The sequence below is a fragment of the Colobus angolensis genome, unplaced genomic scaffold, assembly GCF_000951035.1.
Source record: "Colobus angolensis palliatus isolate OR3802 unplaced genomic scaffold, Cang.pa_1.0 Scaffold197, whole genome shotgun sequence".
NCBI classification, from domain to species: domain Eukaryota; kingdom Metazoa; phylum Chordata; class Mammalia; order Primates; family Cercopithecidae; genus Colobus; species Colobus angolensis.
Genome location: NW_012115121.1, coordinates 641,901 through 667,068, shown reverse-complemented (window position 1 = coordinate 667,068; position 25,168 = coordinate 641,901). Strand labels below are relative to the sequence as shown.

The 25,168-nt window shown below is 39.6% G+C and overlaps 1 protein-coding gene across 1 annotated transcript in view; it reads right to left on the bottom strand.

Annotated features, from left to right (window-relative positions):
• FNDC3B (fibronectin type III domain containing 3B) overlaps positions 1-25,168 on the bottom strand; it is a 311,196-nt gene that overhangs the window by 165,111 nt on the left and 120,917 nt on the right. The window contains exon 5 of the mRNA XM_011940990.1: positions 6,674-6,750. Coding sequence (XP_011796380.1) covers positions 6,674-6,750 — 77 coding nt within the window. The remainder of the gene's footprint in view (positions 1-6,673; positions 6,751-25,168) is intronic.

Here is a 25,168-nt window from a genome sequence, read left to right as displayed (position 1 = left end):
TTTAATCCCCAGCTGTAGTTACCAAAGGGAAGCAGTTGAGGCTAATGTTTATAGCTCAGCTGGCTTGGCTGGGCGAAATGGGGTAAAAGCATTGCATGGCTTCCACCTAACAGGCCCTACTGTTTCTCCACAGGGGCTTCAGCTTTCTGGCCAACTCTCCAAACAGTCATCATTGGCAAATGACCAACCAAACCAAAATTTAAATATATTTTTCAATACATTTCTTGCCTTTCCCTGGCTAAGGAAAATGAAATATATATAATTTCAACAGGTACTGACCCATTAATTAATCCCCAAAACAACCCAATGTGCTCTTTTTGTTCTTTCTCCTCTCACAACAAAAATATTTATTTTGACTACTAAGTTTTGGGATTACAACAGTTAATCTGGAAAAAGAAGAGTGGTTTCCCAAATGATAGAACGTTAACTTGGATGTTTCACTTTTTCTTTTCATATGCTTTTTAAATCTTTGGGTCAATATGAAGTTTTCCCTATAACATTTGAAAAAAATGTGTCATAAATTACTATGGAAGCATGGAAAATAAAACTCAAAGCATCTGCTTAAGAAATTTTTACATATAAATTATTCAGAAAGTTAATGGTGAGGTTAAAAAACAGAGAACCATGGCCAGTATACAATGAAAGGAAAATTTTGCTTCACATCATGTGATTTCAATATGTATTTAGGAAGGCAAGCTCTGCCAAACTTCCATTGGAATTGTTGTAACAGTCTTTTTCGTTGTAATAGCTACTACTTACTGAGTGCCACACCTCACATAACACTTCTCTTAATTCTTCCCTCTACCACATCAAGTAGGTGTTCGTGTATGTGGTGAAAGAATTTATCAAAGTTACATAGAAAGTAGCCAAGGTGGAATTTGAAGGAAGGCCTCTCCAAGTAATGTCCATGTTCTCCTTCAGTTTCAACTCTAATCACACTCAAAAATGCTTTTACATAATGGAGATGATGACTGTGATAAGATTAAATTCCCGCTTACCTAAATCCACTTTCTCATAGTTTAAAAAAAGGTCTATATTTTCTCTCAAGTTGAAAAGAACCCCCTACCTCTCATCCCACTAAAAAATAAGGCACAAAACACACCACTTCCCCCAACCTACTGTATCAGAGAAACCACCGAGCTGAAATGACAGGATTCCACTGTTTTTGCACCCTAAGTCCACAGTATCTGTCAAGTCCACCAATTCAGCCCTTCTCAACCTAAGAAAACAAAGCTTGTGCTGTTGATTGCACCTCCACAGCTGTCTGTTAAACTTCAGGAGTTTACTATCTGCTTATTAATGACATCTGTATTTTTTCAGATTTGACCAATTTTATTAATTTATCTTTAAAGGACTTTCAGCTATTTATACAACAAATCTGCTATAATAAAGAACTTCTCTATTCAATCAGATTAGAGTTATTACTGTAAAATCTTGGTTTACTTGCCTCCCTCTTCAATTTTCTTACAATTAAAAACCATACCAGCAGGGTGTGGTGGCTCACACCTGTAATCCCAGCACTTTGGGAGGCTGAGGCATGTGAATCACTTGAAGTCAGGAGTTCAAGACCAGCCTGGCCAACATGGTGAAACCCCATCACCACTAGAAATACAAAAATTAGCCAGGCATGGTAGTGCCCACCTGTAATCCCACCTCCTCAGGAGGCTGAGGCACGAGAATCGCTTGAACCTGGGAGGCAGAGGTTGCAGTGAGCCAAGATCACGCCAGTGCACTCCAGCCTGGGTGATAGAGCGAGACTCTGTCTCAAAAAAATTTTAAAGAAAAAGATAAATAAATAAAGACCATACCATGCACAAGTAGTTGGTGTTTTAGAAATGGAGATACATAAGTAGGCACAACACACACCCACACTCACACTGCCAGAAAGCAATAAAACAGTCAGGACAAGGCTCTGCCACAGACTGTGAGATTGCATCATAGTGGGAAAGAGGTCACTGTAATCAGAAATGCATAGGCTGCAATCCTGGTTCCAACCTGGGCCTCAGCATCCTCATTATGTAGAGATGGGACAGTGAAAACTAGACATAAAAATAAACCATTTAGCACAGTGCACAATATTCATAGTCGTTACCATCACCACCAGCAATAACTTCAAAGTGGGGTCATTTTCCCAGCTGCCCCACCGTTTCTCGATTCATAACTGGGACGTGTCACTGTCCTCCCCTCACCCCTTCTTTTGTACTAGCTTTATTGAGATTTACTTTATATAACATAAAATTCATCCCATTACAGTGTCCAATTTAGTAGGTTTTAGTGTCACAGTTAAGTAACCACCATCACTATCTACTTCCAGAACATTTATCTCCCCAAAGAAACAGCATACCCTATTACTCCTTCCCCTCAACTCCTGGCAACCACTGATTTATTTCAGTCTCTATGAATTTGCCTATTGCAGACATTTTATATAAGTGGAATGATACAATATGTGGCTTTTATGTCTGGCTTCTTTCACTTAGCATACTGTTTTCAAGGTTTATCCATAGTTTAGCATGTATCAGTTCTTTATCCCTCATTATGGCTGAATAATAGTCCACTGTGTGAAATATTATATTACATTTACCTATTCATAGGTTGATAGGCATTTGGGTTGTTTCCACTTTGGGGCTATTATGAATAATGTTCCTGTGAATGTTCCTGTACAAGTGTTTGTGTGGTCATATATTTTCATTTCTCAGGTATATATGTAGGAGTGCAATTGTTGGGTCATATGCAACTCTCTATTCAACCATCTGAAGAACTGCCAGATTGTTTTCCAAAGCAGATGCACTATTTTACATTAACACATGCAGTGTATTCCACTTTTCCTACAACCTTGCCAATATTTGTTATTGTCTTTTTGACTGTAGGAATTCTAGCATGTTAAGGTATTACAGTGTGGTTTTGATCTGCATTTCTCTGATGGCTAATGATATTGAGCATCTTTCCATGTTCTAATTGGCCATTTGTATATCTTCTTTGGAGAAATGTCTGTTTGGGTCCTTGGCCCACTTTTAAATTTTTTTTTTTAATTCTTGAGTTATAAGGTTTTTATATGTCCTAGATTCAAATTCTTTCTGAAACATATTATTTGTACATATTTTCTCCCATTTTGTGAATTTTCTTTCCATTTTTGTTGTTGTTGTTGTTGTTTTTAGACGGAGTCTCGCTCTGTCACCCAGGCTGGAACGTAGTGGCGCAATCTCGGTTCACTGCAACCTTCGCCTCCGGGTTCAAGTGATTACCCTGCCTCAGCCTCCTGAGTAGCTGGGATGACAGGCATGTGCCACCACACCTGGTTTTTTTTCATTTGTTTGTTTGCTTTTTTGGTATTTTTAGTAGAGAAAAGGTTTCACCATGTTGGTTAGGCTGGTCTCGAACTCCAGACCTCAAATGATCCACCTGCCTTGGTCTCCCAAAGTGCTGAGATTACAGGTGTGAGCCACAGTCCCAGGCCTCTTTCCACTTTTTAACGGTGTCCTTTGAGGCACAAAAATTTTTAATTTGTATAAAGTCAAATATATCTATTTTTTTCTCTTGTTGCTCATGCTTTTGGTGTTACATACACAAATCCATTACCTAATCCAAGGTTACAATATTTTGTATCTCAAGTTTTATAGTTTTAGTTCCTAGATTTCTGTTTATAGTCCATTTTGAGTTAATTTTTGCATATGGTGTGAGGGAGCTGTTCAACTTCACTCTTTCTGCATGTGGATACCCAGTTTTTCCAGCACCATTTATTGAAAAGATTATTCTTTTCTCCAGTGAACTGTCTTGGCGTTCCTCTCTCTTTTAAAAACACATTCAGAACATTTCATTCTTTGCAGGTATAGATCAGTCTCATATTATTTTCCATCTATTAAGCATTATATTACTCTCTTTAAACATGCAAATCATTGAAGAACATATGTGAATCTTCTCCTGTACTTACTTATGCTTAGACAATCATTTACATTTAAAAATATTTAGCCAAGTATCTATTTTGTGTCAGGCAGTATTCTAGATGCTGAGATACAATCCCCATGAGGCAATGAGTTCTTGGAGATTACTATAAATACACATTGTATTCTATGACAGGGAGGAAAAGAATCACAGATGCTGAAAAAACAGAACAACTATTTCTGTGATGAAGGTTCTAAAATTTGGGTCACACCGAGAAGAGGCACCAAAAAGAACAATTGAATTGTCAAAGAAAGGCTCTAAGAGTATTCCAGAAAGGGGGAAATAATGGACATGAAAGTGTGTATTTGGAAAGAGGCTCAAGGTATCTAGGGAACAGAGGTTTAACATATAGACTCTGTGGTGACAGGTAAAGGTGCTTCTTGAGAGGTAAGCAGTGTTGAGTGTTATGGATATCATATACACCATGCTACAGAACTTTAACTACATTTGTATGTGATGGCAACCAACTCTAGACCTGAACAAGAAAGACATGTGTATTTTAGGAAGAGGACTGTGGTGATAACTGTACAGAACTAACTAGCAGAGGGACAGATTAGTACTGAGCACATCTCACGTATGTCCAGCCTGCAGGGGGAGAGTGTGTGTGTATGTGTGTGTGTGTTTCTTTCTTTCTACAACTGCATGACAACAATGTATTTTGCTCCTATCTCTTGGTGATAACAAGACAACTAAGACATTTTATACTTGGTTCTGCCTTCCTCATTTCACTGAAGTGTGTGTACTGCCAGCCTTGAAGATGATGTTGTGTACATATCCTATTGGCTTCTCAATTCTATTTTCTTCATATTAACAATCTTTTTCAGATACTCTACTGTAACATGTCATAAAGATATAATACTACCATTGAAGGTCATTTAACTTTGCACCCATCTTCTGGTCACAGAGCCCAACTGAAATGAAGTTAGTCATTCACATGCCTTACAGACTGCTTCTTTCCCTTTTTCAATTCAAATTATTCCATTTTAACTATTCTTCCAATATTGTCTAGCATATTTTGCCATAACTATCAGCTGGGAAAGAACGTCAACACGCTTCCATCATCAGTTTCATACAAGCAAGTTTACAGCTCTACTTTTACCGTTTCTATTTGGATTTTCTACAGTTTTCCAGAATCAGAACTATATCCAAGTCAAAAATTCTTCATTTCTCCTAGTACATGCAACAAATATTTTTGCATTTAATACAACCCCAGCAATACTACTAGCAAGAAAAAGCACACTGAAGCTTCTCTCCAGTATAATGTTCAATTTTTAACTGGTACTCCATAAATGGACCTTTAGCATAAAAGGAGGTGTTATTTTTGCTGTCACAGTGGTGAGAACTGTACTCTGTTCAATGGAATGAAACACGTCCTCAAAATAAATGAGCAGGAGACATAATGGAATTCTACATTCCTTGTTCTTTTCTGTTAACTGACTGTGGGTGTGAATGTGATCCATCATCTTGTATCCCTGCTGGAAGAGCCTGTTTTACACCCCATCCTCCCTCCAGTGATTCTTATTTACAAAGACTTGTGTAAAATAAGTCATTTATTCGCAACAGCAGGAAAACGGGCCGGCAAGCTGGCTATGTAATAAATAAATAAAGTCAAATTGGCTCACAAAAAAAAAAAAAAAGGATGGAAAAAATGAAATTATAGTGGCTGCGATATGTCTTACACATGAAGAAATGGTTAAGTTTTTATATCAGAGAAGGATAAATCTTTGATTCCTGCCTCCGCTTCAGCAACTTTCCTATGTAGCTGCCAATTTTTCATCCTAGCAAAATCATTAAAAACTGAAAATTACATATTTTTAAACCACTTTAAAAGCAGAGGCTGAGAGACAGAGAAAGAGTAAAGAAAAGAAAAATCCATCTGGAAGGATATAATCAAAAAAATGTTAGCACAGTGATTATCATCTCTGGATAGTAAAATTGTAAATATTTTTCATTTTATGCTAAGTAGGAAGAACAAAAAAGGCAGAAAGATAGAAAAACAGTTTATTAGATATTTGGAAAGGTAGCTATGCAGAAACAGGAGATTTGTATATTGTGCTGAGGCTAGGACAAAATCTAAAGTATATACAGATGTCCACAATGTTCCAGCCATGCAAAACATTTTATACCTCATTCAGGCACAGGAACATAACTTCATCCTTTAAGCTTTTTTACCTTTCCAATAGATCTCTGAGATTCCTATTACCATCATTTTACTTAGAAAACCAAACCTCAGAGAAATTTAAATGCAAACAGCCAAGTTCTCACATCATACTCAGTAATTCACCAAGCCCAGGTGGTGCCACATCATGGAGCAATGGAACTCCATTTTTCTCCATCTATAACAGAAGGCAGGCCCTGTTTGTGTGAGCTATGTCTCCTTTAATATGTTAACTAACTAAATCTATGAATTTTATTCCAGAAAGTTGTATTACAGGTGGAAGGAAATTTCTAAAGCAGGAGACTCCATAAAGAAATCACAACCAATCAATCAAACATAAAAACGCCACTTGCCAGAGAACAGTCTAGTAGGCCTTCTACATTTCCTTTTCTCTGGCTCTCCAGTAAGTCAAGTGGCAAAACACAAGAAATACCATGTGGTGCCACAAAATGATGGCAAATCTAGCACTATGGTACCTAAATTAATTCCTAGAATATGGCTTTGAAGCCTCAACGTATACTCTGTTGGAGTAACGTAGTGTCCATAGTGAGCAGAGAAGTCCATCAAATGGATTACCTGTGAGATATAACCTGGAGGCACATGAATGGGAGGAATGGATCCATTCGGTGACATCATGGGAACTTCAGCAGGTCCTAAAAGAGATGAGTCAGATGTTAATAGCTGAAGAAACATGCATTATTCAAAATAATCAGTGCTTTCAATGTACTATCCAAACTGAAGATAATTACTTTGACAATCTTCTCTTCAAAAGTTGGTATATATTGTCTTAAAGCTAAACCTGAAACCACAAATGAAAAGGAATTCTCCAGCTATACAACTCAAAGAAAACAAACAAAAAACCCAAAACTATAAGTATCTTTATAAATATTTTATGATTCCCAAAACCTCAAGTTCCATAAACCAAGATTGCTCAGTTAATAGTAGTCTAACAGAGTGGGGCAAAAAGTTTCTTTCTTTTTATTTGGCCTTTAAAAGAATGTATAATTAATATTTAAACAAATCAATTATAAAATTATTTTCTATTCTGGTTTAAAAAGCTCCTACAGACTTCGGGTTTATGATTTTTAGTTAGATTATCATTTTTAATAAATTACTGTAACATGCCATAATTTGAAATAGAAGAGATCCTTAAATTATTCCAAACCAACTGAATAAGGCAGGGGGAAAAAACAGATCTTTTTTTGGACAGAGTCTTGCTCTTGTTGCCAAGGCTGGAGTGCAATGGCGTGATCTCGGCTCACTACAACCTCTGCCTCCCAGGTTCAAGCGATTCTCCTGCCTCAGTCTCCTGAGTAGCTGAGATTACAGATGCCTGCCACCACGCCCAGATAATTTTTGTATTTTCAGTAGAGACGGGGTTTCACCACGTTGGCCAGCCTGGTCTCGGACTCCTGACCTCGTAATTCACCCACCTCGGCCTCCCAAAGTGCTGGGATTACAGGTGTGAGCCACCGCATCAGGCCTAGATCATATTTTAAAATAAGGAACTATTAAAAATATGAATGCCAAATTTACTTGGATTTTTCAAAGTAAAGCATTAAATTAACAAGAAATTTGTTTCAAAATAGGAAATTCAGCTTTCTGATCCACCATCTGGGATGGAACCACGACCAAAATGCAGACTTTCATAAAAGTCCTTACAGAAAAAGCACCACTCTCAAGGCTGAACCCTTGGACACAATAGAAAATCCAAAGGCCAAGATCCAGAATAAAGAAAGAATTTCTCCTGATCAGCAGAGACTGATCTTTGCTGGCAAGCAACTGAAAGATGAACATACTCTGTCTTAACTACACATTCAAAAGGAGTCCGCTCTTCATCTTGTGTTGGGACTTCATAGAAGTAGTCATATCACTCCCAAGAAGAACAAACGTAATAGAAAAAGATTAAGCTGGATGTCCTGAGATACGATAAGGTAGATGACAACAGCAAAATGAGTGGCCTTCACTAGCAGTGTCCTTCAGATGAATGTGGTGCCGGAGTTTTTATGGCCAGTCACAAACATTTGACAGACATTATTGTAGCAAATATTGTCTGACTTACTGCTTCAACAAACCAGAAGACAAGGCTCAGCGCAGTGGCTCACTTGAGCCCAGGAGTTTGAGACCAGCCTGGGCAACATAGCAAGATCCCATCTCTACAAAAAATTAAAAAGTTGCTAGGCATGGTGGTGCGTGTCTGTGGTCCTAGCTACTTGGAAGGCTCAGGTGGGAGGACGGCTTGAGCCCAGGAGGTCAAGGCTACAGTAAGTCATGATCAAGCCACCATACCCCAGCCTGCACACAGGGCGAGACTCTGTCTTCCCAAAAACGTTTTTAAAAACAGAAGACAAGCAATTGTGTTTGAGTTAATAAAAGATGTGAACAACAACAAAAAGCTAAATTCAATGAATGTTAATTACATGTCTAAGGCAAACAACGAATGGCAAGGTTAACAATTACCCAAGATATAGTTTTCAGTTAATATTTAGTTACAAAGAAACTGGCCGCTGTTACATCAAAATCAACTTCGGACACCTTTCAAAGATCTAACAATTAAACAAATGGTTTCCCTAGAAATGCAAGAACCTCATGGCCACTGGTTTTCTATTTGGTGGCTGGCTCGCCTATTTAGCAGCCCACCTCCCAAATGTCAATAGAAAACTTTGTGTTTCTAGTCCAAGATGGGACTTCCTGGCTCCACTATGGAGCTAGCATTGTTTATTTGCTTTATCCTAATGTATGTTGTGCTGTCAGCAATGAAAATTGCTCAGCTGGAACAAAAACCAAGAGAAATACAACACTTTATTTGGCAAAAGGCAGATCCTGCCATCCAGTGCTGCATTTAAATGTGCATACAATGGATCTTTCACTTCACAGTACAACCAGTGTTATGACCACTTCACAGGAGAGGACTCAGTAGGGGAAAAAGGGACAGGGACACTGGTGAGCATATGAACAAGTCTGTGAAATAGGAAAGAAAACAGGAGCAGGGAAGAACATTTGTATATTTATCTAACATTCCAAGTGCCAAGCATTCAATCCAAATTCACGGATAATACACCAAATCACTAAAATATCTGATCATCTCTATAACTGTAAAAAATAAACACAGCAGTCTCTCACATGCTAACACAATGGCAATAATTTAAAGCAAAAGAAGAGAATGGCATAAAAATGGATCACTGCATGACCCAATTTAATTCTTAAGTATAATTTAAACAAATACATCCACCAATCGCTGAAGGCATTGATTTCCAAAACCCATTTTTCCCGTCAGCTTCGGCATTTTTCGCATAGCCATACAGAGTTGTATATTTACTTAATATTTGTATTTTAATTGATTCATTAAAAATTAATCATAAACAATGGGATGTCTGCGCCATCCTGAGCGCTGTCTGTGAAATTCAAGGGCTGATGTACACAGCTCGATGCAGCAGATGTTAAGAGCGTGGTCTGCTTGGTTTTATTTCCCAGCTCACTATTCACACTGGTGGTGTGACCCTGAACAATTCACTTAGCCTTTCTGAGCCTTACTTCCTAATAGTCATAAATGAGAATAACAGTTCTTACTTCATATGGTCAGGTTTAAAGATTAAATTCATTACGTGCAAAAGCGCTTAGAGCAGTGCATGGCACAATAATCACTCATCAAAATGTTACTAGTTATCATTATTCTTTACAATGCTTTTTATAATTTTATTGATAGTTTTGGTTGCTTTTTAAAAATTTTCTTGTTACTATTACAAGTACTGAAGCTTTTTAATAATCCATACCCAATGCAACATAAAATCAACAAGTATACACTTGGTACAACATTGACTTAGGGAACAATCCTTCCTCATTAGGTAAAACTAAAATGTTTCACAGTACAGAGTGCGAACAGAGGTGCTACCACCTCAATAAAGTATTGCTTTTTAATCACCAAAATGTTTACCATGCATATAGTCTCTTAACCCTAGGCATGACCCCTAAAACTGTTAAAGTCATTTGTGTAAAATGCTTTAAAGAATGTAGGACAAGTATGTGATTTACAGCTAGAAAAGGTTTTTTTCACAGTCTTGATTTCAAGAGTAGCCAAATGACTTTAACATGTTTGTTCCCCCTTTTGTCACTGTCATCAAAACTATTTCAAAGGACATTTAAAAATACGCACTAACAGTTTCCAAAACTCTACCATGCCTTAGAACCCCAAGTTCCTCTCCTTTCTGAAATAAACCATTACAACTATAGGCAATTTGGAGTTTAAAAGCTAGCAAAATAAAATCTCATTCACCATAGTGGTACGAAAAGAAGTTATTGTCTTCCTAAACATTTATTTCCCAATCTGTGAGTTTACTATCTCTGCTCAATTGTGTTTGAGAATGTCCAATATTATTGTAATCTTTCCCTAATTAAAACACTAATTTCTCTTCCTAAAGTTCCTAAAAGTCTTAAAAGTCTGCTAGCATTTGTTAATGAGTTTATTTTTCATTTACTTAAACCTTGAACCAGAAAGGTTGGAGAGCCTTTATTATTCAATCAATGGTAATTAATGCAATGATTCTATGACAGTATTCATACATCAAAGAGACAAAAGGAAAGACCAGCAACATTGTATTCTTAGGACCACACAAGCTCTTGGAGAGCTCCTGAGCCCGCACCAAGGCTGCAAGATCATTCTGCCTCATCCTCTATTTCTTCACTGCTACCAGGGATCCCCAAGAGGAGGGGTACCCAACCACTAATAGTGGTCCGTGGCCTGTTAGGAACCGAGCTACACAGCAGGAGATGAACAGTGGGTAAGCCAGCATTACTGCCTGAGCTCCGCCTCCTGTCAGATCAGCAGCCGCATTGGATTCCTAATCAGCAGCGAACCCTATCATGAAGAGGGATGTAGGCTGTGTGCTCCTTATGAGAATCTAACTAATGCCTGATGATCTGAGGTGAAACAGTTTCATTCTGAAACAGTCTCCCTCACCCCCAATCCGTGGAAAAATTGTCTTCCACGAAACCAGTCCCTGGTGCCAAAAAGGTTGGAACCACTGACCTAGAGCTCACACATCTCAGATGCTATCTTCACAACATTCACTCATTCTGGGAGCAGACAGAACTAGACTAATTAGATGAATTACAAATAAAGTTTGGAAATCTCAAAGTGGTGGCAACTGGGAATCCAGGGTATAAATCATCATTTAAAACAAGTCTTAGAAAAAGATCAGCCATAAACTAATCAATTATATTATAATTTCAGGCACGTTTAAATGGTATTTTTATCATCTGAGTATTCATGTAATACATGCAAACAGGTAATGAATTCATATAAGTATTGGACTTGTCTATAAACTGGTACTTGTATGTCTAAATGGCTATTTTTCAACAATAGCCCTTAGTTGCCATAGATCACATTTTTTCCTAATTGATTTAAATATCGTCTTGCTCAAAAAGAATGCAAAGGAGTTGATATCACAACACAGCAAGATAAAACTAATGAGAAAATAAGGCAAAGATGAAATAATGATGTGATAAAATCCAATATACCCTATAAAAGTGACCCTTCAGTCTTTTTAAATTGCTGAGGAACAGAAATTCTTGCTGGCAGAAGTAGCTAGAAGGCCACAGCTAGTAGGTAAACAGATAATAATGGTGAAAGTAATTATCAGAACAAATGGTCTAAATACAAGTACACTTAAGCTGTTTGCAATGGGTCTAATACTGCATACAAAATGTGAGATCTTCTGATGAATCTCATAAATGTCTAATGATGAATCTCTAATCATTCATAGTGACTCAAGACTCTTACACAAGCTAAGAGATAATGTAGGCACTTTGGTTAGCTCTGAATTTCTTTTTTTTTTTTTTTTTAATTATTCAACACTGATTAATCCCACAAGGGAACTAAAAGGAATACAAAGAAAATAAAGCACAGACACTAACTTCAAAGAAATTCGAACTCTGCTGCAGTGGTTCTTCAACTTCAATGTGTATCCACATCACCTAAAGCGTTTCTTAAAATACAAATTGCTAGGCCCCACTCCGCACAGTGTCAGAATCAGCAAGTTTAGAGGGAATCCCCAAGAATGAGTATTTCTAACAAGTTCTCAGGTGGTGTGGATGCTGCTGTCTAGGGACCATGCTTTGATAAGCTTTGACTTCATGAGACGGAAGACTATATGAACCAGACTTTCCCCCAACATCAAGAACTAGACAAGGATGCCGACTTTCACCACTGAGATTCTACATTGTACTGGAAGTTCTAGCCAGAACAATTAGGCAAGAAAAAGAAAGGCACCCAAATTGGAAGTAAAATTTATGAACTCACATATGACATATCCCAACATACAGAAAATCTCAAAGATCCCACAAAAAAATTACTAGAGCTAGCACACTAATTCAGTAAAGCCGCAAGGTATCATATCTGCACACAAAAGCCAATTGTGTTTCCACACACCAGAAATGAATAATCAGAAAATTAAGAAAACAATTCCAATCACAACAGCATCCAAAAGAGTACAATACCTAGAAATAAGTTTAATCAATGGAGTAAATGGTTTGTATACTGAAACTACAAAACACTGCTAAATAGTAGCATGAAACAGAAGACTGATTGACTGATTGATTTTAATAGAGCCAGAGTCTCACTATATTGCCCAGGCTGATCTCGAACTCCTGGGGCTCAAGTGATACTCCTCGGCCTCCAAAGTACTGGGAGTACAGGTATGAGCCACCATACCCATCCATGGAAGATTTATTATTAAGCTAGCAATAATACTCAAAGTGATCTAGAGTCAATGTAATACTATCAAAATTCCAGGGACCCCAAATAGGCAGAAAGAATGAACTTGGACCCCATCTGATATCATATACCAAAATCAACTCAAAGTGGATCACAGACCTACTTATAGAAGCTTAAAAAAATAATAAAACTCTTAGAAGAAAACAGAAGTAAATTTTCATGACACTGCATTTGGCAACAGATCTGTAGACACCAAAAGTACAAGCAACAAAACATAGATAAAAAGAACTTCATTAAAATTAGAAACTTTTGTGAAACCCCGTCTCTACTAAAAAATACAAAAAACTAGCCGGGCGAGGTGGTGGGCGCCTGTAGTCCCAGCTACTCGAGAGGCTGAGGCAGGAGAATGACATAAACCCGGGAGGCGGAGCTTGCAGTGTGCCGAGATCCGGCCACTGCACTCCAGTCTGGGCGACAGAGCTAGTCTCCGTCTCAAAAAAAAATTACAAACTTTTGTGTATCAAAAGACATTACTAAGAAAATGAAAACACAGGCCGGGCGCGGTGGCTCAAGCCTGTAATCCCAGCACTTTGGGAGGCTGAGACGGGCGGATCACGAGGTCAGGAGTTCGAGACCATCCTGACTAACACGGTGAAACCCCGTCTCCACTAAAAAATACAAAAAGCTAGCTGGGCGAGGTGGCTGGCGCCTGTAGTCCCAGCTACTCGGGAGGCTGAGGCAGGAGAATGGCGTAAACCCGGGAGGCGGAGCTTGCAGTGAGCTGAGATCCGGCCACTGCACTCCAGCCCGGGTGACAGAGCGAGACTCCGTCTCAAAAAAAAAAAAAAAAAAGAAAAGAAAATGAAAACACATCCTATAGAATGGGAAAAATATTTCCAAATCATATTTGATAAGGGACTTGTATCCAGAATAGATGAAGAACTCTCACAACTCAACAAAAAGACAAACAACCCAACTTAAAAAAGGCTAAATGAATAGACATTTCTCCAAAGATAATACGTAAATAGCCAACACACAAACACATGCATACACATAAAAAGATGCTCAACGTCATTAATCATGAGGAAAATACAAATCAAAACCATGATGAGATACCACTTCACGCACACTAGGATGGCTATTAAAAGACAAAGACACACACAGAGAAAATAACAAATGTTGGCAAGTTTGTGGAGAAATTGGAACCTTTTACGCCGCTGGTAGGCAAGTAAAACAGAAACTGTGGAAAAGTGTAGCACTCCCTTAAAAAAGTTAAATGTAAAATTCCCTTATGACCCACTAATTCCACTTTTAGCTGTATTAGGTTGGTACAAAAGTAATTGCTTTTTGCCATTGAAAGTAATATATCCAAGAGAATTGAAAACACATAAACAAACACATCTACAGGCATGTTCACAGCAGCCTGTACATGTGTTCCCGTTCACAATACTCAAAAGATAGAAACAGCTGAAATGTCCATCAGAAGATGGATGGATAAAATGTGGTATGTACAAACAATAGAATACTACTCAACCATAAAAATGAAGCACTAATACAAGCTACAATGCTGACAAAGCTTGAAAGCATTAGGATTAGACCCAAAAGATCGATCACCCATATTGTGTCATTCCACTTATATGAAATATTCACAATAAATAAATCTACAGAAACAGAACTCAGATTGGTGGTTGCCAAAGGCTGAGGCAGGGGGGTAGGTGGAAGGTTTGCAGGACTGAGGAGCATCCGCTCAACGGGTACAGCTTTTTGGGGTGATGAAAAACATTTTGGAAACAGAGGTAGTGGTTGCATAACATTGTGAATAGGTGTATTTACTAAATGAGTTAATTTTATGTTCTATGCATTTCACCTCAACAAAAAAAGAATTGAAAAATTATGCCAATAACCAAAGAAAGATAAGATAATAAAACTGGGGTTACTAACAAGCTACCAAACAGCAATGGCATATAAATCTCTTGAGAGCACATTTTCATTCCATATACATTCATATTTGCAAAGACACTATTTCTAGACACTGTGCTACGCAAAAGCCAACAGATGCATTGTCTATCCACAAGCAACTGCGTGGGGATACAGACATATAAATAAATAAACACAAGGAGGCATTTCAGGCACTGTCTAAATTTTACAAGATTCAAAGAGATTATTATCTTGTGGAAACCTTAGTAACTGCAGAACTCAGGAGGTCAAAGGCCCTTAGGATATAATAGAAGTCTCACAGTTTTACAAATAAACAAACTGAGGCCCAGAAGCAAGCTGACCAGCCCAGGGAATAGCAGGCAAGAGATGGAACAACAGGGACGAGATCTCTGTTCTTCTTTTTCTAATTACACTTTCCTTTGAAAGTAAGATCTCTTGTTCCTTAAACTGCTGCTGGCAAACTCATCTTCTTTCCAGGTGTTATTTTCACACAGAAGCTAGGTACTGATGGCACATTCCTCTGGCTCAGGTGAAATGAGGGAAGGCATACTGGTCTCTCTAACCAAAACTACTTCTTCCCAACAGCATCCACCCAGAGAGGAAACGGGCCAAGAAGGCGCTAAGGGAGGCTTGGGTTTGCACCTGGACTCCATCACTTTCTAGCATGACCTTGGGGCAAATTACTTAAAACTGTCTGATAAAAGGGATGACAGGTACTAATTTCAAGGGTTAAGGACTGGAAGATGTAATGCATATAAAGTGCCTAGCACTGTGCCTTGATGAGTAACATCTTAACAACTTAAAACACTGCCCCAGTAGAAGAAAAATACCATGGGAACAAAGAAGTTAGCACAGTGTAATCATTCACCACAGAGGCCAAATGAGCAAACGAGTTACACAGTTTCGTAGATGAGCAAGTGAGTGTTTTTGCTCTTCAAATTCTTTCTTTCTAAAGTATCTTTCCATGTTGTAGCTTGGCAAGAAATATCCTCCTCTTGAAAATGTAGTACCTTCACGATAACCTAATTATGGTTATTAAAAAATAAGAAAATAAAAAGAACAAGGGAAGGGTGGCTGATTTGTCATAGTTGTCTACTCCCCCCAACCCTATTCCTCTGTGTCTCCCCAGATTACCTGTTCTGTTTCCCCAATTTCTAGGAAATCTTGGAAAGTTGGGTGTGCAAACTTTCAGGATGTCCTCAGATAGCTCTAAATCAAAGGACCACCCTTTTGTTTCTGAAAGTCAATCTTCTCCGTTTCTCTGGCACTGGCTTTATTTCAAGAATTTCTAGTCTGGTCCAGTCATTGTCTTTAAAAAGGAGCAAGTGGCCAAAAGAACAAACTGCTCCATGACTAAATTTTCCTGCTAAAACCTTAATGTATATCACTACCAAGAACCAAAACTGAGTTGCTGATAGAATTCTTAAATAAGGGTAGCCATCATCTTCTCACTTGGCCATTTCAAATCACAAGGCCGGCGTTAGTTAACAATTCTGTCTTGCCAATTTGAAATTCAAGTCTTTTCTTTCAAACATTCCTCTTTGAACCTGTTTTGTTACTTAGCTGTTTTAAGGGCATCAGGAGTAGAAAGACCAGGGTTTAATTCTCACATAAGACAAGCTTCTTAAATCCCAATCTTCCTCAATTTCATTGAAATTGAGGAATCTACCCAATTAGTTACTTTATCAAGTTGTTTTTAGGCTTAAATGGTTAAAAAAAAAAAAAAACCTATACACTTACTGTGTAAATACATAATACTATGCTTTTCTTAGCTTGTGTTTTATTAAATTCAATCAACATTCATTGTGCAAGATGATGTAAGGAATTGAAAGTCACACAGAAGATTTTTAACACATACATAAACAACAAACTACCGCATAAAGCAGCAGCAATTGTTTCATTAGAGGCAAGGAACTCTGAAGCTGGACAATAACAATTATCCATAGAGTGGGTGGGGGAAGAATATTCAAAATTCAGTAACTAGCAATGAATGGTACAGAAAGTTGGTGAATCCATTCACAGCAGGCATGATGACCTAACATGGTTTCAAAAAGAACTTGATTTAAATTCAGGGCTACAGAAATGCAAGCTTTAAGACTGTCAAAGACATCAGGTACCAGGAAACAGGCTTGTAGTATAACCTTCAACTCCAGTTTTTAGAACTCTTGGTTGTTACTTTGTTCAGTTCAACAAACCTTTGTTGAACCCAATGTAACTGCCAGGCCTTGCGCAGGATGCCAAGGACACAATGACATTGACGAGAACAAACATTTCTGTTCTTAATTATGGAGAGAATGGCATGCGGAATGAGTAATGCACAGGTGCACAGAACCATGTAGGGGGAGGGGAGACCCAGCTTTTGGCCTGAGATTTCTGTGTGTCTCAGCATGGAGTCAGGCACATAGCCCAGGCAACTCAAGCAGCATGAGCATTTGGTGAAAGTCTGATCTAGCAACAGAAATAATTGAAGAGTTAGGTAGCAGACCTCTGAGAAAAGGTCCAAGAAATTGATCTCTGGAAAAACAAAAAAATAGAGGGTTCCATTCATCCAGACTGACAGTGAAGCTGAATCTCCCAGGGTCTCAGGACTCTGCTCTTCAAGTTAAACTTTATCACCTTGTCCCAATTTGAAACATAATTTACTTAGTCTACAAATAAACAACATTCAGGATTACCTTATCATTTAAACTTATTTATTTATTTTGAGACAGGGTCTCGCTCTGTCACCTAGGATGGAGTGCAGTGGCATGATCACAGCTCAACGCAGCCTCAACCTCCTGGGGTCAAGTGATCCTCTCACCACAGCCTCCTGAGTAGCTAGGACTACAGACAAGCCACTACATGTGCAGCTGATTTTTGTATTTTTTTGTAGAGATGTGGTCTCACCATGTTGCCCAGGCTGGCCTTGAACTCCTGGCCTTAAGCGATCCTCCCACCTCAGCCACCCAAAGGGCAGAGATTACAGGTGTGAGTCACTGTGCCTAGCCAGTTAAACTTATTTAAATGAATACTAAGATCCCATCTTTCTTTGTTTTGGTCTTTAATGTCAGGTTTGGAACGGCAGGTAATCCAAAGAAAAACTTATTTATACTTAAACCAGGACCTTGTAAACATTAAAGCCCTAAGGAATTATACAAATACAACTCAATAATACTGAGAAAATGCTTCTGATATTTAACAAGTAAAGTCCTTGCAAATATCAACAGCAAAATTAAAACAAAGGCATCAGAAAGAGCATCAAGTGCATCATTTCAAAACCTTTAAAAGCAAACCATCCCAGCATTTTTTTCTCTTTGGCCCACGACATCCCAGAGGCCCTCGGACTCTCTCATACACAGTAAAGAACACGTATTAGCATTTCAGCTAATAACAAACTCAAGACGGAGTTCCCAGGAGAGATGAATAGGAACAGGTGAGTATAACTCCTAGTGGTATCCTCTAGACAAACTTGTTGAGGGTAAAAAATTACCCCCTATTCTGCTTATTAGAACAAGGCTATTTAAATTTTAAATGCCCCGAGGTAAAATGAAGACTAAGATGTTAAATAATCATACTAAAGTTTACGCATTTTGTAGAGACAAGAATCAGAAAGACTGCTCATTAAAAATTGATGCAAGCAGAGCAACTAAGGGAGGTCTCAGCAGGAACGAGGCAGAATTTATTCACTGCACTGGCCCTGAGTCCAGGCTGGGCTGCACTGGCGCAGTCTTGGCTCACTGCAACCTCTGCCTCCTGGGTTCAAGCAATTCTCCTGCCTCAGCCTCCCAAGTAGCTGGGATTACAGGCGTCTGCCACCATGCCAGGCTAATTTTTGTATTTTTAGTAGAGACAGGGTTTCACCATGTTGGTCAGGCTGGTCTCAAATTCTTGGCCTCAGGTGATCCATCCGCCTCAGCCTCCCAAAGTGCTGGGATTACAGGCGTGAACCACCGCGCCCGGCCCCCAAGTCTTTACCAGGGTTGCCTGTCATTCTCTCACCAGCTTTCTCTGCTCTTAGGAGGAGTTATGAAAGGGAACAGAGATGAATAAAACCTTGTCTACTCTTCCTTCATGTACTCCCACTTCCATCCCATTTGCCTGGCCACAAGGCCCTCTTCTCTCAGTGGGGACAGAGGAGTGAGCAAAAGACAGGACAGCAAACAAGTATTTTTGTAACAAGTCCATGAAGAATTCATGGGCAAATACACATTTCCTATTTTATTTGTGTCCCGCTTTACAATTCCTAGGTCATGCTCTAGCAGGGCAATTTTGCAAATAGTGCTGAAATTATTAACCAGACAACAAAACGTCATTGTACTCCTCACAAGCTGTTTTACATTATTCATCTGTTACAAACGAAAGAACATGAAGAACATCACCAACCTGAAAGCTGTATGACAAGTAATAATCATGTATTGCTTTACCAACATATCATTACTCAATATATTTCAAGGATTTCAATTATTGTTGCTTTAGTGAGGCTTACAAAGCAAACCACAGAGGATCCCTTTTAACTACTCTCAGGGTTGACTCTGCCATTGCCCCTGCAAGAGTGCTTGCCATAAAGCAAAGTCTTTAACAACATTGTAAGGGCATTTTATTGGCAACATCCTAATGTGGTTTACTAGCTTAGTTCTTTTAACTCATGCACTTAAAATCCAAAGGCAAGAAAGAAATGTCCAGGATGTATGGACTAGAACTACTAAGGAAAATCAAGAGTGATTATGGAAATGGAAAAAAAATGAACCACATATTCCATAAAACACAGAGTCACAGTTTGTCTACCTGATGTCACTTTCTCTCCAATCTAGAAGGCTGCTCACTCACTCCATCATCACTCCAGTGTCAGGCTGGAAGGGACCATCAATCTCCTAAAATTAACTTAATTTTACAAAAGAGTCTTGATTGTTAACAAAAATCCTCTAAGTTGTCCAGCGGCTTGGACCTAATAAAGGGCTCTGAGATAATTAGTTTGATGTATATAGTTCCAGTCTCTGCCTTACCTAAAACCACACAGAAGCGGCCGGGAAAGTAACTGAGAGTTCCTACAGACCAGCCTGTTGCTTTTACTCTTTTGTTTGTAAGTAAAAAACAAAGGGCAGGCTGAGGGCTGAGGGTAAATAACGACTACAAATAGGTTAGGCTCTCCTACCTCTGAAGTGTTTGGAGTCTGATCAAGGGCAGTCAGTAAACACCCCCAAGCAATTATGAGAAAGTTGGTCACCTAGACTGCTACTTTCTCAGCCATAAAAATGAACTGACAAATTGTTTGAGAGGCACCAGACTGCTTTAGGGCTGCAACATAGATGCTTCTAATTTTGGCACATTGCCTCCACAGAAACAAGCAATTTTACTAAACAAGCTACAGTTTCACTTTCAAAAACCAACCCTTCATCTATTAAGGGGGCCTGAGACAAATCAAAATGGAGTATCTATATTTGGGGAGACAGGTTACCAGAAAGGTCTCCTAGTTGATTCACTGCTATTTATCCTCAGCGGAAAAAGCAACAAGATTTTCAACAGAATACATACATTTTAAAGTTAGCTCCTCAAAACAACTACTAAGGCTTTGGGGTTTGCTTACCTGGAAAGGCTAAAAAAAGAGGCCATATTAGGATAGGTAAGAATGGGGGGAAGGCAAAATTACCAGGTAATCACTAAAAACAAGAGTACATCAAAATGTGAAGTTTTGCATACAGTACTATCAATGGTTAAGCAAGAGTATGAGCACAAACAAATGATATGCATGATATATAAATATGAGCAACTCATAAATCCCTTCAAGGCAAAATGTTAGCATTATACTCCTCCCCTTTCCAGACATCCCTACTCAAACAAAACTGTGAATACTGAGAAGACAGAAGTTTCCTCATCATCTTAGCTCGATCACTGCCTTTGAGAAACCACTGTGGTTTATGACTTGTCTTCCCCGTGACTTTACCTATAAAAGAACCCCCATGTTCCCATATACGTATGCTCACATGGCCTGAGGTCCAATGAGACGCACTTTCAGCCTCATACTTGTCTAGGGATCACATTCACTTTTAGATGAGTAAAACACTGTCGAAGTATTTGAGTAAAAACTGCCTGGCCAGAGATCTGAGGTCAGGTCTGTTAGGCTGTCTGCACAGAAATGTTACTAAAATGAAGTAGAGAACAGATAAGGAGAAAGAAGGATCTGGGGCAGAAAGTTGATCCTCTCTTTGAAAAGGAAGGGAGGAACCAGACAGATACCTAACATGGAAGAAAAAGAAAAAGGAAGGAATTAATTTGATGGATTGGTGTGTAAACTACAGACAAGGCAGAAAAGCCACAACCAGAAAATACACAGTACCAATTAATCTCAACTGAATTGTTTTCCAACTGTCCTCGTGATGCATTAAGAGATCTGTGACCATAGCATATGCATGATATTCAAAATGGTAACTGATACAAATCATCACAGGAATCCAGAGGCTGGTCACTGGTCCATTTCAGCTTTCCAATAGTATTTTTTAAAGTTCTTCTCTTCAGTCCATCCCCATCAAAACCAAATGGCTCAGTGGAGATATGGGATTCAGTCTGTATGGCCCTGGGAAAGTTACTTATTTGTCCATGATAGAAAGTAAAAGAGAAGAAACCTGGTAATTTCTGTGCTTCCTTCTAGAGTAATATGCTGCGTGGTACTGCCGGACTGGTGTCACGTAGGTCTATGCTTGCAGATTCTAGAAGACAGATGTTAGTTGACAATTTCTAAATTCTTCCTGCTATCATCCTCAAATGTCTGTTACATCAAAATTTCTAGGCCTTTTTGAAAATGTAGATTTCCAGGCCTTCAGAGTCTGCTTTTCCCCACAAGCAGCCCCACTTCCTCAGGCCATCCCTGATCACTGGTTTTGATGCAGATGTGCTATGGATCAGTTCAGAAGAATGACTTAGAAAGAAGGCAGTAAAAAATAAATAGAAGGTAGAAAAAAATAGGCTCATTCAAGATCCTTGAAGCACATCTCATTTGTAGTTACCTTGAGCCCAATTAGCTAAGTTTTAATTTCATCGCAACGTTTAAAAGTGAAGAGGGAAAAAGAGTCATTAGCAGAGTTCCATAAACTTTATCCTATTAATGGATATTTAATTGAATATGCTTCAGCTGGCAAAGATGACTATAATTTGGCTAAAAATAGTCCCCCAGCTTTAGTCATAATAAAGCAACCACTGTTATACTTCCATGGCAACAACAAAATGATCACAGGATTTTATATAATATAGGATAATAAGCACTCTACGAAGCATCAGTCTATGCAATTATTGCTGTTTATTTATATGATTAATGGCCCCTGGTGATAGTTTAATATGAAATAGTATACATCTAAGAATAAGGAAGTAGGTAGAACAGTTGATAAAACATTTATAAACATCTTTAATTGACAGCTAAGATCACAGAATTGGAATTCTCTTGGGGATCTTAACGGTCATCCAGACCAATTCCCCATTTAATGCTTGAACTTTTGAACAAAATTTCTAGCAAGTAGCAGAATACTTCAATGTAGAGTTCACTATCTCAAAACGCAGGAAATTCCGTTTTTTAATAATCGCAACTGGTAAAGGGTTTCCCCTTTTTCAAGGGCAGAAATCTGAATTCTGTTCCTAAGAGCCATACAAACAAAATGTAACCTCAATCCCATAAAACTAGATTTAAATACAGACTTAGCCAGCTAAATTTCATCAGCCCTCCTCTTCTACAGACAAAAATCATCTAGGCTTTCTTTATCTTCTCCTTCTATGACATGCCTTCCAACCATTCCCCTTGGGTCCTTCTAACAATCTACCTTATCTATGCCCCTTTGCAAAATCAGGTTCTAAAAACATTATATTTTATCATTTTCTGTATGTCCAAGGTGTGAGAAATCATTATAACCCTGGGCTACTGACAATCAAATTCAGAAATAAGTCCAGCCAACCTCTTCCCTACACCTGGGTCAGTGGACCAATGAGGAACTCAACCCACTGCAGAGACAGGCAGAGCCTGCAAACAGGGTCCCGCCAAGTTCAAACCTGAAGAAGGCCATGATTTCTGTTTCTTCATCTGGAATTATACTAGGTTATTGAGATCTTTAGTATTCCAATCAGCACTGAACTCACTACTTAAAAACCTACATTTTTACATTTATGTTATGACTAATTTTTGTTATACTATTTGTAATCATTAAAATATTTAAAGTTATATGTTTTTCAGTGTGTGTATATTGTCATATGAAATCATAAAGTTCTCTTCATATGAAATACTTTAATCTGTTACTTTAACTTAAAGGTTTCTGGAACAGCAGAGTAGTAAAGCACTGAACAAGAAACTCTAATTTTCAATCCCAATTTTTGCAAATGTGTCAGCAGCAAAATCTCAACTCACTAAGAATGTGTATAAAAATAATGATTTAATGATTCTATATAAGGGTAACACATCCGAGTAACACATCAAAAAGCAAGTAACTTCTAAGCTGAGCTAATTCTCTCACTTGAGCCAGAAAAAAGAATATTTTCTTCCCTAAAACCTTAGCTCATTCTTCTCAACAGTCATACCTGTTTGCATATTCATGCGCAAATCTTTTCATTTTTTTGCACTCAGCTGAAAAGTTTAACTAAAACAAAATACTACAAAAATGCAGATTTTGCCAGGCATGGTGACTCACACCTGTAATTTCAGACACTCGGGAGGCTGAGAAGGGAGGATTACTTGATGTCTGGAGTTTGAGAATAACCTGGGCAAAAAAAAAAAAAAAGTGAGATTCCCATCTCTAAAAAAGTTTTTAAAACAAAAAATTAGCCAGACATGATGTCACACGCTTGTAGTCCTAGCATACTTTGGGAAGCTGAGGCGGAAGGATTGCGCGGGCCCAGGAGTTTGAGGCTGTAGGGAACTATGACTGTGCCCCTGCACTCCAGCCTGAGTGACATAGACCTACTTCAAAAGAAAAAAGGAAAACAAAAAAAGAAAAGAAAGGAAAAATGCAGAACTCTTAAGAAAAATCTAACGATCTATTTTATCAAAACACATCATAATGATAGCAGTGGCAGCCCATGTGGAGCGGCCACTGCAAGGATGCCAGCTGCATGGAGGGGTAGGGGGCGGCTTAGTGGAGCTGGCGGGGGCGGGAACAGGTGATCCCAGTGGGAGCCCTGTGCTCTACCAAATTGGCAGGATGGGAGCATGCGCCCCAGGGCACAGCTGCAGCGACCCAGCTGCAGCTCTGGACCCAGGCATCCCTGCGCTCCCAGAGACTCAGAAGTGCCTTCTCCCACTCCCTGGCCTCTCCCTGCCCCTGGCACCTGCTCCAGTGCGGGAAACAGTTTTGGCTGAGCCTGGGCACTGTCGCGAGCCGGCCGGATGTGTGTGTGCTCGGGGCAGCACTGACATGCCAGCCCTCTGCTGCCTGGGCTCCCTCCAGACCTTGGGCACCAATGAGCATGGGAAGGAGGTCAAGCGGCTGAGGGCGGTTCAGTGCAGGCCTGCAGGTGCCCCTCGGGCTGGACAGTCTGGGCGCCATGGATGGCATATTGATAGTGGTGGGAGGCACTTCCTTGGCAGGAAGCGGCAGGTCCCTGGTGAAACTCCACCTTTAAGCCAGGGAGGGCCTGTAGCCTATGGTTGGGGCTGCCAGTTCTGGGTGGAGTCGGCTACTGGGAGCGAGAACTTCCTTGATGCCTTTCGGCTAATCAGATGGTGCTTTTTCCAGGCCCGCCCGTGGCCGCCCATGGTCACCCTCCTGAGCCCTTAAAAACCCCCAGACTCAGCGACTCATCACCTGTCTGTGGATAGGAGCTAATCACTTTGGGTCTCCTCTCCACTGAGAGCTGTTCTGTTGCTCAATAAAGCTCTTCTCTGCCTTGCTTGCCCTCCAGTTGCCTGTGTAACTTCATTCTTCCAGGACGTGGAAAAAAAACTCAAGACCCGCCAAATAGCAGGAACGAAAGGAGCTGTGACACTTTCCTGGCCAGCTTGCTCAGCTGTGGGCAGGAGCTAAAGGGGCTGTAACACTATAGCCCTCCCGCCCTCTGCCAGCACCAGGCAGCCACCTCATGCAACAAGAAGCAGTGGTGGTGCTGAACCAGTCCAGGAGCCACAGGCAGGCATGACTGAAAGAGCTGTAACACAAACAGGGTGAAACACAACCCCCACCTCCACCCCCACTCACCGCACTGCAGGCAATAAGGAGAGAAGAGCTGCGGCCCTACTGAGAGCCCAGAACTCAGTGCTCCCTGAGCCAGGGCTGTGACATGCTGTAACACCCTCTTTGGGGCTCTGTGGTTCCTGACATCTCAGAACTTTCAGGCGCCACTGTGTTCCCCTCATCCAGACACTGGTACCCGCAGCTTGAGGTATGTCTGGTCCAGCCACAGCCTCGCATGGAGCCAGCACCTGTGCTGGTGCATAGAGCTGCCCACCCCACCGCAGCAGCCCAGAATGCCTA